Source organism: Thermobia domestica, chromosome 11 (genome assembly GCF_964235325.1).
Source record: "Thermobia domestica chromosome 11, izTheDome1.hap1.1, whole genome shotgun sequence".
NCBI lineage: Eukaryota > Metazoa > Arthropoda > Insecta > Zygentoma > Lepismatidae > Thermobia > Thermobia domestica.
The window spans coordinates 237,894,505-237,910,530 of NC_137464.1; the positions used below are offsets into that span (position 1 = coordinate 237,894,505).

At 35.9% G+C, this 16,026-nt stretch overlaps 1 protein-coding gene across 2 annotated transcripts in view; it reads left to right on the forward strand.

Annotated features, from left to right (window-relative positions):
- gig (TSC complex subunit tuberin) overlaps positions 1 to 14,900 on the forward strand; it is a 121,428-nt gene extending 106,528 nt beyond the window's left edge. For both annotated transcript variants that reach the window (XM_081731841.1, XM_081731840.1), the window contains exons 28-31: positions 2,974 to 3,093; positions 7,785 to 7,925; positions 9,466 to 9,636; positions 13,040 to 14,900. In XM_081731841.1, coding sequence (XP_081587967.1) covers positions 2,974 to 3,093; positions 7,785 to 7,925; positions 9,466 to 9,636; positions 13,040 to 13,264 — 657 coding nt within the window. In that variant the 3' untranslated portion in view covers positions 13,265 to 14,900. The remainder of the gene's footprint in view (positions 1 to 2,973; positions 3,094 to 7,784; positions 7,926 to 9,465; positions 9,637 to 13,039) is intronic.
- Positions 14,901 to 16,026: the final 1,126 nt, after the last annotated feature.

Below are 16,026 nucleotides of genomic sequence, written 5' to 3' on the forward strand. Positions count from 1 at the left end.
CATATCGGACATACTCTCTTTGACGTTAGGACTATAGCAGGCTGCAATTATCTCTGTCGCCTGTTTGGCGATGTTCGACATGTCTGACGTTAGGTTATCCAAAGATGTAATGGTGTACATCTGAATTATTTTCTTCTTCCCGATTCCATACAAGCTCTCAACAGTGTCACATCCAGATAGAGCATGTGCTGCAAGGAGGTTAATACAAATATCAGTGTGTTTCGATGCTGTTGCTCCATCAACGGACGTCCTCCTCGGGCTGGTTGGTTCTATGGTCATCTTGCTTGTTATTCCCCTCTCAGCATAGTAATGAAGCAGAAGAACTAAAACATCAGTGTCATCGGATATCACCTTAATGTGAGTGCTTCCGTTCTCCGACGCCAACCATAATGCCTATTGTACGATGATAATATCTGCTTCCTCGTGTTCGATGTGCAAGTCTGTTCTTAGTTTTGATGTTCCGTCTGTTACTTCAATGGGCACGTATTCTTTACTGGACAGAACGAGTTTGTGGACCTCTCTGGTAGAAAGGTGCCAATCAGCCAGTTGTTTGCATAGCATATCTATCACTTGCGATTTGTTGTGAGTCATTACTACTTGCTATGGTGGGAGAAGTGTATGAAGAGTAAGTTGATATTTTCTCGTTACATGTGAACCCACGCGCTGGCATCTTGTTAGGTTTTCGATACTGTATGGGGTGTATCGATCAAAGGTGAGGTATACGTCTGAATCTTTGAATTTATGTTCCACAAAATGAGTAATTCTTTGCACAAAGTCAAAGAATGTCCCATTTATAGGCCAATAGACTGTCCACACTACAGTACATCCATCAATGGCCAGCAGTTCCTTTAGCTTTGATTCTGGAGTGAATCTCATCTGGCCATCACCTCTGAAGAGGCAGGTAGAAAATGGTGCCAGTTCGTGCTTCAACACGTCTGCAACGCCAATTGATCCTGACAACATCAGTCCAATCGTGCTGGCGTAAATTAACGATATATCAAATACGAATTCTGTACTGACTTTCACTTTCTTCTTCATGACTGATAGTGTTACAGCCTTTTTTGGGATGAAGTTGAAGAATACTCCGGGCTATGTCTCTTCGAATGTCTGCTTCTACTGCCTGCTCCACGTTAACTGTAGAAGATACAACACGACTACTCATAATGTTTATTATTTCAGCAGGATATTGCTGCGGATCTAGGGGATCGATGCGTGAAGTTAATACCTTACAAATCTTTCCCGATCAAGACGGTCAGATTTTATCCTGGCGGTCAGATTCTTTCCGGTGATGCCCGACGAACTTGGTTGTATGATCATTCTCGCACATATTGTCAATGCCTTTGACTACTTGACTGCAGATATGCAAACTGTGGACCCACGCAGATTAAGCCTTTGTCCCTCAATGCCACTTTGACTCTTCGCATATCACATGAATGTAGTTTTGATGAATATCTCTCTCCAAATAGCATTCCAATATCCTGGTTTGTGTCACATTACATGTTATTTTTTCAGAAATCGCTGAAAAACACGATCAGGTACTTTTTTCATAGAGTGCAGATAGTACAAGCAATACCGCGCACAGTTGAAGGTTATCTGCGAAAAATACCATCATCCTTTTCTTGGTTTTTCTCCTCTGCAGCTACAGCAACGTACAACCTCCCCATGAATGTGCATCTGCAGTTCTCATGTTATCTCGATGCAGATCACTTACCGCTAGCATATTTTTATTCTGACTTCGAATGACCATTTGTCACCCCTCTTGTAAGTGTCAAGAATACTCTATTTGAAAGTTTTTTGTCCTTCACCACGATCAACTGTACTGAATAACCTAACTACTTTCTACCGATCAAGATGTTCTTTTGTCTCTCGCTGTCACACAATGCATGCCGCAAAATATGCAATGCTGAAGAAAATCGAATGCCCCAAGTTCGGAACGGCAACGTTTTTCGCAGTTTCACTCCCACATTCTGTTACAATTTTGTATTTCTTTACAAACTTTGCAATATACCACCTTGACGTATACGTTGATACGTCATACAGCCTTTATGACAACGAATTGTTACTATTTGAATCAGCCTCCGATTTTGCGTGGAGGTCAGTATTTACAATATCCCCTCTCGTCTTGCAGTGATGATCGACTGAATTCGCTTCGAACTTGCAGTAACCAACAATTCTGATTCTGACTGGCGCGGGAAATTCGGAGTATTCCTGTAGTGGCATCCCCACTTCTTCATAATTTTTAACATATGCAAATCCGTAAAGAAACAAAGGAATTACTTCAAACACATGCAGAAACATACAGATCTCCATTATCAACAACGAATAGGGAATTAAAATACAACCACTACTGTACTCTACTAGCTACCTACGATTGCCCAACAGTGCCAAAGTTGCACCCTCCAGATTTTGTTCAGTTGCTTACTCTTTGAACGAATTCTATGATAAAACTTCCCGTGTAACTAATTTCCACATCTAATGACTCGGTCACCGGATTAAATACCAAAGTGAAGCCAGCCGTTGAAGGAATTTTTCCGCTGTTCCGTTAAATTTAAATCTTGTAGAGAATTATGACAGCAACGTCCTTTGTTCTTAATTGGAAAAGTAAAGTAAGCCTTGTTCTTTATTTTCGCGTTTTTGTCTTGCACCAACTCTGTCCATAACCGCCAGGGGAAACTTATTTTCCGACAACCTTGTATATTTTTCCTCGAAATAAATAAAATGAAATTAGTTCTACACTATTTTTCTTCTTTTTCTTTGTAACCACTAGATAAAGACGTCAGAAATATCTGTTTTCGACATTGTCGATGGCTTGTAATACATATGTTGTCAGACAGAGTTTAGCTGTATCAGACATTTCTCCTGTATTATTCAATATGATAATTATCCATTATTCTAACCATAGTATGTTACCATGTACCTTCCCGTTAATTGCACAATTATTATTACCATTTATATGTATTGTCTTCCATTTAGGGCCTTGGAACACTCATCAAACTTGAAGATGTGGATCCACAAACCATTTTCCTTGGTGGCTTAGATAGGAATGGTAATGATGGGAAATTTGCTTACATTTGGCAGGATGATGTCATGCAGGTGAAGTAACAAAGTCTATTGTATGATTGTCTCTGTTACATTTTCTGGTATGAAACTCAGAAGAGTTCGACATTAAGGAATACGCAATTCAAGTTATTTTACCTTTATCTGGAATTGTGAACATACTGACAAATAGAATTCAGTATTCTGTTTAATCTCAATTGTATAATAAATAGTTGCCAGTTGCCAACCGAAACGAAATAACTATCCTATCTTCGTAGCTCTAAACTTGAGCTCTGTTTCTAGTGCGTGTCTTTTTTCAGCTTTTATTACTGAATGCTAAGAATGTCTAATAGAATGAAGCCTTTTTTTTCTTCCTCGACTCCATTTGTCTGAAATGTTAATTCATTAAGTTACGCAGATCAGACTTACAATGAAAATAACGAGAAAAATTGATATCCTAACAAATCTTAGAAAAATGGTACAAGAACGAGAAAAAAAATCCACATGAAAGAGTAACCAATCAAAATTGGAAAGATTCAGCTCTTCAAAAACGGATTAGTTTTCCAAATTCGTATATCCTAAGTAAAAATCTAAAGAAAACTTTTAGTAAATTTGGGACAAATATCACTATAAAACAATAAAAATATCGAAAGACTCTAAACTCAATACGAGAGCTATTTTATAGATAGGTTACAGAGCAGTGAAATAGATATACCAAGCTCTTTGCGTGTAACATGTAACCATGGATCGAATTTTACATCGGTAGCACAATAAGAATAAAAGAATCATATTAGAAATAGCAGAAATGAATTCCCTGTTTCAGGAGTGTCTCAACATTTAAAAATCAATGACCAAAGTAATGTACAAGAAATCGAAGTTTTATTAAAATCAGATAGTAACTTAGTAACTTGATGACCTCCAAGTACATTTTGTTAATAAAACACCAACTGACCAAAGCAGTATATATATGTTAATAGTATATATTTGTGATAATGTGTCTGAGGAAGGCCATATTACATAGCCGAAACTGTAACACAAATATGTACTATTAAAATATATATATTCTGCTTTGGTCAGTTGGAGTTTTATAAGCAATCTTAAATTTTCCGAAGCTACAATGAATAATTTAAAGTACATTGTGTATGTCTCTTTTGACCCAAAGCTCATATGGTTTGATCAGGTTGAGTGACTTACCATTAAACAACCGTCGTCCGTGGCATAATTCTTAATAATTATTCTTTCACTGTTTACAACATTCTTTGTACGATTCTTCAGTTTAATAATAATACAAGGTGTCTATCGGTCACGAAAGTCAAGAAATTTAGCTTTTGGGTCAGTTTTTTTTAATCTGTACAAATATAAGTACAGACTGGAAAATTTTGTTCTATAAAACGTCAAAATTCAGCACCAAAAATGTCTATGGTTGGCTTTAGACGCTACCAAATCACAAGCAAAGCACGCTTCTATCGCGTGCATGAAAATTCGGCCCAAGTCGCACCCAAATTCGCTCTTCAGAATATTACTAAATTTAATGGTTTGGTAAAGAAACGGTCACGAAGAAGTCACGAAATTTCATTTTGGAATTTTAATAGACACCCTGTAATAATAAAGAAACTAAATTCCGTTATTTATTTCTATATATTTAAAGTACATATTATTAAGAAATTTGTTACACATCATCTCTTCCCCGTGTGCTTCAAGATTATAATTATCTTTTTACAATGACCCGTTTGTTTGTTTGCAACTCGTGCTGAGTTTTCGTTGGTTGTAAGCGCTGCTTTGTTTCGAGCCTTTCAGGTAGAAGTGGATTAAAGGTTTCGTAATTCTATGGAAGTAATTAATAAGGAGTTTCAACTTATTCTTTCACATTTCTGTTGTTCCTTCCTTTTTATCTTCGTCAAAGAAATCAAAATCTCTCCAAGTATACACAGAAAAAAAAGTGTTAAAACAGTTTAGTTTATCTATCACTCTTAGCGTGTTACTTCAACACCAAAGTCATCGCCTTCCTAGGTTATAATAAATATGTTGTAACTGACAGTGAGAATACGTGTTACTTTTTTTTTTTTTTTTCTATGAGGAAAGCTTTACGCAATATTTGACATTTATTCCAAGTAACAAACAACGTATGATATTTCCAGTAACCTTCGCGAAAATAGTTCTATAAGCGTATGCATTTTCTGACAACATTTACATGCTGTTCCTAGTGCGTGTGTCTTTGGTGCATGTAGTCCTGGGTTCAATTCCCGGTGGAGAACAAGTAATTCATTCACTTTAATTAATTATCCGTCTCATTTAGCCTAAGGGTATAACTGTGGGGCGTTAAAAAAAGAGAAACTTCATTTACGTATGTAGAAGTTCCCCACAGTGTGTAGAAGTGCACTAGAAACATACTGCTTACAGGAACAACAAATGGCAGGACGTCTATTCATGTGAATATTAGAAAATGCTCATGCTTAAGAAACTATTTTCGTGAAGGGTTGGAGGAAATATTGTACGTTATTCGTTGCTTGGTATAAATATCAAATATATCGCGTAAAGCTTTGGTCATAGCAGAAAATAAAACTAATGCAAATTCTTACTGTCAGTTACTAGATGTTTATTATAAAGGGTATCCCATAAAGAACATAACTTTTGAATATATAATAGCATACACATTTATTGATAACATTAAGTAGTTTACATATTTACATTTTTTTGCAGTGTATGCTACCTGTGATAATGTATGAAATATAATTACGCAAATGCTCTTCACGACTCTACAGGCACATTATGGTTCTTTCGATGAAATTTTCCATAACGTTTCGGCATACTTGCACCTCTAGTTCTGAAATTACACTCAGAATGTTGGCCTTGAGCTCCGGAAGTGATCATGATTTGTTGGCATACATACGAGATTTCAAATACCCCCACAGAAAGAACTAACATGGTGTCTTATCACAAGATCAGGGTGGCTAAGTCACGTCACTGTTGCGAAAAATCGCCCGGCCAGGGAACCTCTCTCGTAACAAGTCCATTGTTGCAATTGATGTGTGACAGGTTGCGCCGTCTTGTTGACACCATACTTCTCCAGCATTCATACGGTCCAGTTCAGACTACAAAAACTCTATTTAACATATTGCGGTAGCGTTCGCCGTTCACTGTTAATGTGTTTCCGGCACCATCTTCGAAGAAGTACGGCCTAATCACGACTTCAACTCAGGAAGGTGATCCATTACTACCTGTACAAAAAGCAGATGACAGTCATGCGCTATTCGACGCTCCGGGAGTACTAACTACAAAAACAACAGATGAAAATGGTGTAACGTTCAGTGCTGCCAAAGAACAGAAATGATGGACGGATGGATGGATGTTCTTTATAGGACACCTTTTACGTTAGGAAGATGATGGCCTTGATACGGAAATAACACGCTAGTATGATAGACACATTAAGTTGTTTTAACATCATCATATTGTGCTGTGTATGTGGGAAACAAAGCACACATTGGTAATGTCAAAGTTTTCCATAAATGAAAATCTTTAAATAGAAACAAATTTATAAAAATCATTTCATTAGAACAAAGCAACCTTATTAAAATCGTATGGGTAGTTTAAACAAAAGCTACTTTAGCATAATTGATAATTTTATTTAAACTACTTACTCTCTCTTTACTTTTTTTAAGGGCCAATCAGAAGAGTTAGCTTATAAGTAATCAGTAGACTAGGTGACACCTTCCATTTTTGAAAGAATATGGTGGCGTACTAGACGCGTTTGTAAACTAATGCTTATTACTGTCTAACTCTGGGTGGTTTTAGTAAGAATCCGAAAGCTCATCAGTTGTAAAAGCAAATTCTTGCCATTGGATCTTGTCCAATGCTGAGCTAATCCAATATAGATTGTTATTGCCCGTTTTTATGAGATTCTACCGTTTGTTAGTCATACACTTTCTTGCTGAATCCGAAGGTCTGTTACTCCCAGGGTTTCTGCCGTGACTTGATGCTTCTCGTTTCGCTTTTACTATCCATATGATACTCGAATCTATATCTATTGTAAAGTTCCGCTTCTTAAATTTGTCTGTTGTTTATCTTATTTTTTTCACGCGAAATATTTTTTTCTCAAAACTCCTTAGTAAAATAAAACTGACAAATCTTATTTTTTTCTTCTTTTTGGATCAAAAGATCCATTATATTCCATCAATCAATCAAAATTTTTCTTGTATGCATTATATCTAGAGAACTACATAAGTGTAGCCAAACCAAACTATCACTTAACCCAGTATGATGTGCTTATTCCGTAGAAAATACGAAAACTCGATTTAGGGGCCGTTCAAAAATTTTGTGCCCCCTGATCCAAGATCCATTGAATTTCAATCAAAAATTTTCTTGTACGCCTTATATCTGGAGAAGTACATATAATGTAGCCAAACCCAAATTATAACTTAACTCAGTACGATGTGTTTATTCCGTAGAAAATACGAAAACTCGATTTAGGGGTCATTCAAAAATTGTGTGATCCCTGGTCCAAAAACTAATTATTGGTCAAGATCGCAATCTTTTAATGCATTTTTTTATCATTCCTAAAATTCTTCTTTACTTAACCTATTTATAAATCCCGTAACTTGGTATATCAGGTGAAGTAACCCGACAAAATCACGAATGCAAGGATTGTGAAAGATTTTGATGTATTCGAAAGATGTGAGTTTTAAGATTTCTTAATATGTTTTACATTCGTCTTGATCAGTGAAAATATAAGTCTCAATTGTTTCTTGCAGGTGATCTTTCACGTTGCCACTTTGATGCCTACGAAGGAAAGTGATCCATCGTGTAATGGGAAGAAAATGCATATTGGCAATGATTATGTGAGCATCGTATACAACGAGAGTGGAGAAGAATACAATATACAGACTGTAAAGGTATTACTCTTTTATTATTAGTTAATTTCGGTATGTTAGATGTACATGTGCAGACTGGACTAGACGCCTTCATATATAATCACTTTCATCTTAGCTTGGAAGGGGCACCGTGGCTTAGTAGTAGAGTGCTTATCTCTGATGCATGCAGTTCCTGGTTCGATTCTTGGCGAAGTAAATTTGTAGTGAACAATATCGTGTCCGTGGGTTTTTTCGGAGTACTTCCTTTCCTCCCACTTTCTCATTCCACTAATTGCTCCATCATCATTTATTTGCCTTAATCGTCGTCTCCCTTAGCCTAAAAGCCATAATCGTGGGACGTTAAACTGAAATATTTCATTTCATATTAGCTTGGACTCCTACAGACGACTACACTAGAATCACATCGTACTATATGTTGCTGCTGCTGCTGCTTTATATCATTGCAGAAGAATTATGACACAAGGAAGTCGCGAATAAATCTCACTGTATCCGGAAATTTCCAACTATTTTAGAATGTACTCAACATCTAGCACAGCATACAGGTGGTCCTTAATAAGATAAAGTACTGGCTGTAAGTAGACGCAGAAACCGTAAGACATCAAAACTAGTGTACGCAATAGATACGTTAACTTGCTGCTATGTGCTCGACACAAGTATATAGCAGGACGGATGTTCGTTATATGCAGTCAAGAGGTTAATAACTCTTATACCAATTAGTTAAAAAAAGATACTTAATTCCCTTCATTTTGTCTACTTATTTTTATTTTTAAAATGTATACTGGCCACCATCTCTTCTTAATTCTATTGATAGTTAAAAATACAAGGCCTTTCAAAGAGAAGTAGTGGCCATTTTCTTATTTTCAATAAGACTCTTTAACTAGATAAAAAAAAAAAGACCAGAAGTATGTCTCAAAATATTGCCATATTAAAGAAACAACTAGACTTACATGTCCATATATTAATAGCAATCATTTACCTTTCTTATAATTCGGAGAGTATCTACATCAATGAATTAGCAGAATCAGCTATAGAAATTGGTCCTCTTTTAATCTTTCTTTTGTTCGTCCATCCGTTTTTCTGTTTTGCCATGTGGAGTAGGAGAATGAATTGTGCTGTTGAAATTACTGTAGAGGATAGTAAACATCTGCATGTTGTCGTACATAAATCTGAAGTGTTATGAATTAAATTTAAATAATAATGAGCTTCCTCTTGGCTAAATGGTTAGCTTGTGCGCCTTTAGCGCGAGGGACCCGGGTTTTGATTCGCGGCGGGAGCTTATGTGGTTCAGATCCAATGTTAAGCTGTAGGTCCATTTCTCATATAGCCTCACTGCTGAAACAAACACTAAAATCGAATAATACCATACCATACCATAAATTGAAATAATGGTATACACTTATTTTATGCAGTTTGTATGGATCACTTTACAGAAGCAGATTGCACTTATGAATATTAACTTAGAATAAAATTTACACTTTTTTTCTGTATATCTTTCACTTTATACTTCAAGGAATGTATTTTGTGGAAAGTATTTTAATATGTACGTACTTGTTTTCTATAGGGTCAGTTCAATTATGCGTGCGTTGTTATCCATCCACTGGATCATGGTACAAACTGTGTAACAGTGAAGACAAAGGAAGAGCTCTCAGAACATATAGGTCACAGCGAACCAAAAATTATTTCCGATCAAAATCTTGCGATATTGGCTCGACAGCTAGCTCTACATGCTAATGTAAGTTCAATAGGTTTACATCTAGTAGTTATTTTCATTTCGTTGAATGCAAACATTGATCTCTTGCATTGGTATATATAATTGGAAAACATGCGTTCCTAAGCGAGAATGAAACGTATATATTTAGAAGTTGCGCTGAATTACTTTATATGCCTCTATGTTATACAGTTTCATATTAAAAACTCATTTATCCAGACATCTGAAAAATAAGTAAGATTACATCAATATTCAAATCTGGTAATCCGGGTGAAGTAAAAAAATATATATATATATATATCGATATCTCTTATACCGGCACCTTCTAAAATTTTGAATAAGATCATTTGTAAACGAATATTTACGCATGTGAAGCCATGCGTCTGCATTTATCAGCATGGATTTTACCCAACGAGAAGTACAGGTACAAACTTCAGAACTTTTACTAAATATTTACTTGATTCCTTTAATGAGAGTCATTCTGTGGACACTATCGATTTTTCCAAAGTGTTTGATAAAATAGATCATGACCTTTTACTTCAAAAACTGTCAAATTTTAGTTTGTCCTTTCGCTTACTGAAGCTAATATCTTCTTATCTAAATGGTCGTAAACAATTTGTTACATACAAACAAGTAAAATGATTTGCATTTGAAGTAAAATCTGGCATAGCTCAGGGCTTAAATTTAAGACCTTTATTTTTTGTTATTTATAAATGATTTGCCACATCTTAAGTTTTCAAAGTGTCAAGAAAATAATGAATTAGACTGATTGTTTAGAATTACAGAATGATTAAAATAAATGTCATGAATGATGTCTAAGAAATGAGCTTAACTTTAATATAAGCAAATATTTTGTAAAAACGTACTCTAAGCAATATAATTGTGTTAATTTCGAAGTTGAGTAGTTAGTATGAACAGTTAGTATGAAAGACCTAGGTGTAATACGAGACATAAACTTACTTACCAAGAACTTACTGGAAAATGTGTTAATGAATCATACAGGACTCCAGGTACTTTACAGTGAAATCCAAAAGAATGAACAAGTAACAAAACTTTAATTACATTATTTAATACTTTTATTAGAAGCAAACTTGAGTATGTTTCTGTAGTGTGGTGTCCCTTTTACCAATGTTATGCGAGGAACATCGAGGTAGTTCAAAACAAGTTCTTACGACATTTGTATTTTAAGAAGTATAAGAACCCCATATATAAAGAAAATATTTTAATATAAAAGCATGATTTCTGAATTTAAATGTGATACGTTATCTATCAGAAGGCGAATTGCAGATCAGATGCTTTTGTTTAAATTGGTCAGTGGGATATTGCAAACGAAGAATGTTAGGAGAAATTAAGATTCTATACCACTGTTAGGAGAAATTTACTCAGTCAACAGATATTCTTTCCTTTTAAAACAAATCTAATTCAGTTGTACACCAAAACTAACCACTAGTGAGATTTCAAGAGATCACAATATGGTAACAAGAGAGAGCAAAAATATAGATTTTTTTTTTAATGTTACATGGTATGTTTTATTTCAATTAAAAAAGATGAGGTGTGTTCAAAAGGTATCGAACCTTATTTTCTCCCGCGTAAACCAATCAATCGTGGGAGACTTTCTTCAGGATAGATGTAGAGGGGATGCCCATTCGCAGTTTTTTTTTTTTTTTTTTTTTTTTTTTTTTTTTTTTTTTTTTTTTTCCCTCGCAAAAAGCATTAGTCGTTGGCAGTCGGCCAATGAGTAAAAACGTGTAGTGAGTGGTCGTTGGATTTCGGTTTTCGTAAAATGACAGAAAAAACTTGAGCAGCGATATTGCATCAAATTTGCCAAAAACATGGCGATACCCAAGCGGAAACCATTCGCAAGATTCAACAGGCTTTTGGGGATCATGCCGTGAGCACCTCACACATAAAGGAGTGATACAGCCGTTTTAAAGATGGCCGCACATCAGTGGACAGTGAACCACGTTCAGGTAGGCCCTCAACAAGCCGCTATGGCAATGTTATTGAGCAAGTGTAAACTGTGGTTTTGCAGGTCCGCGAAATCTGTACCGAAGCTGCTAACAATGGAGCCATTCTGCGCATTTGATTCAGGCTTTTATCTCCCAACACAAGATTCCTGTGTGTCTCCAGGCTCCCTGCTCACCCAACATGGCTTCGTGTAACTTTTGGTTATTTCCCAAGCTGAAAATGCTAATAAAAGTTACCCGATTTGAGTCAAGTGAAGACATCATGCTGAATAGGGCGGTTGCTCACTACTTCAAAACCTGCGTCCCAGAAGTGTTTCCAACAGTAGCGGGACCGCTGGGAGAAGTATGTTCTTTACCAAGGAGACTACATTGAAAGGGATTAGTGTTCCGCATTTCCAAACCAATAAATTTATTGTTGTCAACCGAAGGTTCGATACATTTTGAGCATATCTCAAATATTTAAAGATAAGTAAGTAATCAGAATTGAACTTTACAGATTGTATTTCATTTCTTGCCTATTTTTATGTGTGGATATATCGTCTATATAGGGCTATACTTCGATTGTGTGTATACATTTGTATGTATTTGTGTATGTGGGTATACATGCATATACGAGGGTCATTGCAAAAGTCATGCAACTATTTTTTTTTCTCAAAAATGGTAACGAATATAAAAATTCTGAAATGTGCAAATAGAAGGTTAGTTCATATGTAAACATTATATGGAGGGAGATGGATGAACACACAGACCACTATAAAGATGTAGCACGAGAAAAAAGACGAACAAAATTTTGTCTTTTCAAACGTTTTATTGTCAATGGCAACAGTACACAATAGTACAGGGCAAAAACACGTACCTGAGTCTTTCGAAGTAGTCTCCCAAAGAATCCATCACACACAGCCAACGCTGTGGAAGACGCCGAATAGGCCTACCCGTAGCCTCATCTTGAGCGAATCTTCGGATCTCACGTGTTCCACACAATGTCTCTCTCAGCTTTGGTATGTGGTCATAATCGCAAGGTGATAAGTCTGGTAAATATAGTGGATGCTCTAAGATGTCACAGGTACGTGTTCCTGCCCTGTACTATTGTGTACTGTTGCAATTGACAGAAACAGTTTTGGAACGACAACATTTTTTCGTCTTTTTTTTTTCTCGTGCTGGTGGTGTGTGTGTTCATCCATCTCCCTACATGTAATGTTTACATATGAAGTAATCTTCCATTTGCATATTTCAGAATTTTTTTAATCGTTATCATTTTCCAGAAAAAAACTAGTTGCCATGACTTTTGCAATAACCCTCGTTTATATATATAAAATATGATTTGCTGCGATTCTTTTTCTGATTGATTATTCTTTGTTCATTTTTGTATTAAGTATTAATATTGATATATATTGCGAACTTAATAATTGCACTACGTATTGTAATAGGAGGTATTTATCTATTTGTTTTCAATAATTTAGCTTGCGTCGAGGATTTCTCAAAGTCTTCAGTCAAAGGGCCAGGATCCATATGCATCTAATTGGCTAGAGAGGCTTCGTCAGATTAAACGACTAAGGAAGAAAGTAGTACAGGAGAAGAAGGTTCTTCAGGAATCACCAGTTGCACCTGATGCAGGAAATGAAGGCGAAGCAACGTCGCCTAGGGGGTCTCGAGTTCATATGGACGATTTCACAGAGTACACATAATCTCTCTTTGTCTAAATTTGTTATTTTTCCTCAGCTTCAGCTTCTCTTTTGTTGAGGTTTTTTTTTTTTTTTTAAAGACTAAGTTTTTTTTGCCTATATACACTGGTGCAGTATAATTAAACCATCAAGCAGGTTGGATGGGGAGTAGTACCTATTGGAAATTGTTTGTAACATACATTAATAATTAAGTCATCATACAGAGTGTCCCATTATCCAGGACGCATAGGAAAAAATCACAATATAATTACAGGATCTGTTCAAAAAATTACATGATCTCTGTAGTGGATCCGTCACTTTTATAACATTTTATGAATTTCACACAAAGAAATTTCCTGACATGCATGCACGATGTGTTATTTAAGTTGAGGAATATTCGGTCTCATCTCATAGAATATGGCGTTCAGTCTGCCACAGAGATTAAAAAAAAAAAAAAAAAAAAAAAAAAAAAAAAAAAAAAAAGTGAAGTGAGGTTTTGACTCCTTGGAGTCTATTCCGTGGGTCCTCGGTGTCCACTTTAATGCGCAGAAAACTGTTCATTGAGATACTGTTTGCGCTTAATGTGCAGGAACATCATCTTGGTGAAACCATTCCGGAAAATCGCTTTATTGCATATAGGGTGTTAAGAAATGTATACAAGAGAAAGGAAAAAAAGAATTAAGAACGTTCATCCCTATGCATAGCATCACTTGTTTATATCTGATGAAATAAATTATAAATTACAGACAAAGTAAATTATATACTTTGGACAGATCCTATTTTTCTGCTGAGTTTTGATTTACAAGATGTCCTGTTGTGAAACTGCTGCTGATGGATGATCTCAGAATGACACAGTTTGTATGCAAAATTAAAATCTACATAAACATTAGCATTGTCTACGAGCTTCTTGTGCTAACGTTTTGGGAATAACCTCTACTGATCTTGATAAAGTCCAATGATATGTTGGTGAACACACGCGGAATTCGATCTTACAATTGATCCATAGTTGGTTATTCGGTGCGTTAAACCTCTTGGGTTGCACTATAGCATGAGCTGAATGCACGCTTTGCCGCTAGCTCTGCATCCGTGTCAGTGAAACGCCACATTTCGTGCCATCTGAGCTTGTTCACTTAGTACTAAACTTCGTGCAGTTGTCAGTTATTTTCTACCAGTGGGAACAAACACAACAGTTTGATTAGATTTATGCCACTTTATTAAATGAGAACGTATTTTGCTGTTGAAAATCCCTTTAAAATATTTAGAAAAATGATAAGCACTGTTTAATAGGTTTTTACTTACCGCCTACTTTGTATAAAGTTAGTCACGATTTGTATGCTAAACGGGTACTTTATTATTCCCAGTGGTTATGTAATTTTAAAAGTGCATAATACCAAATAAAATTAATCAACAGCTACAATATCTTTCCATAACAAGATTTTTTTGTCATCTAATTTGGACACCTATTGTACAAAGTGTTTTTTGTCTCGTTGTGTTAAAAAATGCAAGTTATAAATATATTTTTGATCAAATAATGTTGTTCTAAAGTTTCATGTAAGAAAGTGTGAAATGAGGTCCGTTTGTGTGTTGAACTTCTGTGTCATGTTTGTAAGTTTTGTATATACGAAGAGGGTTGAAATATATCAATTTTTGTCCAACTGTATATGAATTCAAAGTTATTTAATAAACAAAATACAAGTTAGTATCATAAATGTGTACAGAGAAAAATAAACAAAATATACGGAGTTTAAAGTCTCCTTCTGCTTTATGTATCTACAGTCTTGTTCAAAAAGTCTTAACTCTCCATCTTGCTTTAGAAGACCATATTTTGATAACCGTATGTAAGAAATTCTAATATAGGTGGGTAGCTCAGATATTTTGAACAAGGCTGTACATGATTTCTCTTGAAATACACCCTGTTTCAAAAAGAGTATACTTATTTCGAATGCATATATTTATTAAACTTTAAGACATACGAATATGAAATTTTACACACATATTTACGAACCTCTCAAGTTCAAATTACAATTCAAAGTTCAAATTACAGATGTTCAGAATGTTCTTCATCAGCGACACGAACAATATCACATCGATACTCAAATTCCTCCCATACTCGGGCAAGCATGTCCTGCGTCACTGATGTTATGCCAGTACGGATCCGGTTCTTCAACTCTTCCAGGTTCTGTGGGAGTGGTGGTACATAAACGTTGTCTTTAACGAAATCCCACAGGAAGAAGTCACAGGGTGTCAAATCCGGTGAGACGTGCTAAGTCGCCAGCTCCTTGACGACCTATCCAACGGCTCTGTAGAGTTTCATTCAGATATTCACGCACTTGGCGACTCCAGTGAGGGGGTGCCCCGTCTTGTTGAAAAATGAAGTTGTCTTCGTGCAGCCTCGGAAACAACCAGTTTTGTAACATAGCGAGATACTGCTGACTGTTTACCGTGTTTCAATTAAAGAAGAATGGGCCTTAAACAGATGATCGGGATATCGCACAAAACACATTAACTTTGGGCGAATCTCGTATATGTTTCATGACTGCATGTGGGTTCTGTAGGCCCCAAATTCGAACATTTTGTTTGTTTGCCTGACCACTAACACGGAAAGTCGCTTCATCACTGAACACGGTGCGTTGTTCAAAAGTGTTATCATTGTCAATAGCATCCAGAATCTCGTTACAAAATGCCACACGTTTGCGTTTGTCATCAGAATGCAGAGCTTGTAACAGCTGTAACTTGTACGGCTTCATAACCAACCGACGTCTCAAAACACTCCAAATTGTTGTTGT